This window comes from Gracilinanus agilis, unplaced genomic scaffold, assembly GCF_016433145.1.
Source record: "Gracilinanus agilis isolate LMUSP501 unplaced genomic scaffold, AgileGrace unplaced_scaffold44231, whole genome shotgun sequence".
NCBI classification, from domain to species: domain Eukaryota; kingdom Metazoa; phylum Chordata; class Mammalia; order Didelphimorphia; family Didelphidae; genus Gracilinanus; species Gracilinanus agilis.
Genome location: NW_025378280.1, coordinates 1 through 1,308, shown reverse-complemented (window position 1 = coordinate 1,308; position 1,308 = coordinate 1). Strand labels below are relative to the sequence as shown.

At 64.8% G+C, this 1,308-nt stretch overlaps 1 protein-coding gene across 1 annotated transcript; it reads right to left on the bottom strand.

Annotated features, from left to right (window-relative positions):
• Positions 1–113: 113 nt before the first annotated feature.
• Positions 114–1,079, bottom strand: CH25H (cholesterol 25-hydroxylase). The gene has a single exon (XM_044684157.1). The coding sequence runs from the start codon at positions 1,077–1,079 to the stop codon at positions 114–116; it is 966 nt and encodes a 321-aa protein (XP_044540092.1).
• Between the last annotated feature and the right edge of the window lie 229 nt (positions 1,080–1,308).

The following is a 1,308-nucleotide window of genomic DNA, read 5'->3' as shown; positions in this document are numbered from 1 at the left end:
ACTTTGCACTCTTCTTCTACAAAATAAAGATGCTCAGCCTGTAAAAATACAAGAAAGGCCGTCCTGCCTCCCGGCTCTCTCTTTCCCCCGGGGGGGGGGGGGGGGGGAGGGGCTCAGTTCCAGGGAGCTGGGGTTGGGGGGCCCCCTGCCGAGGGGCCCGAGCTCAGAGTCCCCAGCAGCTTATCCCAGTGGGTGAAGTAGGGGGCGTAGTTACAGTTGGTCTTGCGGTGGTGCATGTCGTGGTGGGACACCCCGCCGAACCAGCCGTAGGGCACGAGCCGGTGCGTGGACCAGGGGAAGTCGTAGCCGCAGTGGTCTTCCACGGACAGCCAGATGTTGAGCACGTTGAAGGTCATGGTGGTGAGGGGGTGGCAGCCGAGCAGCGTGGGGTTCAGGCAGTTGAAGAAGCCCAGGGAGGAGAGCTCCCAGACGCTCAGGTACTGCGTGGCCAGGGCGAAGGGCGACGTGTTCTTGTGGTGCACCTTGTGGAAGGTCTGGTAGAGCCAGGGCACCTTGTGGTGCAGCACGTGCCACGCGAAGTACTCGGCATCGAAGAGCAGCAGGCACACGGTCACGTGGTAGAGGAGCTCCCAGAGGCCGGGGGCCGCCGCCGGCCAGCTCAGGGGGCCCCAGTGCCAGTGGAGGACGGTCACCGGGAAGATGAACACCACGTGCTGGTAGAGCGTGTGCAGCAGGCAGGGCAGCACCTGCCCCGCCGACGGGTAGAAGTTGGGGTGGATCTTGTACCTGCGCAGGGCCGGCAGCCCGGAGCCCACAAAGTCCAGCACGATGAAGGGGAGGCAGAAGGCCATGTAGGTGGTGCCGGAGAAGAGCACTGGGAAGAAGGGGGACTGGATCAGCCCCTCTCTGGCCTTGACCATGTCCCAGAGAGGCTGCAGGAGGCGCGCCGGGGAGGCGTCCAGGCTCCGGTACCCCGCCGCCTCCGAGCTACTGTTGGTCATGCCGAGGCTGGCCATCGGTGGGGAAGGAACCAGCTGTCCTGGCTGCGCTGCTGAGCCTGGCTGGGCTGGCTGCGAGCTGCTCTTCCTTAATAAGAGCTCCCGGTCCCTCCCATCCATGATGTCACTTGTTCTCACTTTTCCTACCTCACCGCCGGGGGAGGAGGGGGAGGGAGGGGAGGAGGGAGGCGAGTGGGAGGACTTCGCCCCCCTGGTTTTTACCAAAGCAACAGGCCCCCCGGCTTGGCAGCTCCTCTCCAGCTTCCAGGGCTCCCTCCAGGGGCGGAGAGACGCCTGAGCCAGGCAGAGATGGCAACTGCGAGAAGACAGACCACATCCCGGTGCTGCC

Excerpts from the sequence above, each read along its gene's own strand:
- CH25H (XM_044684157.1), bottom strand. The coding sequence starts at position 1,079 with ATGGATGGGAGGGACCGGGAGCTCTTATTAAGGAAGAGCAGCTCGCAG.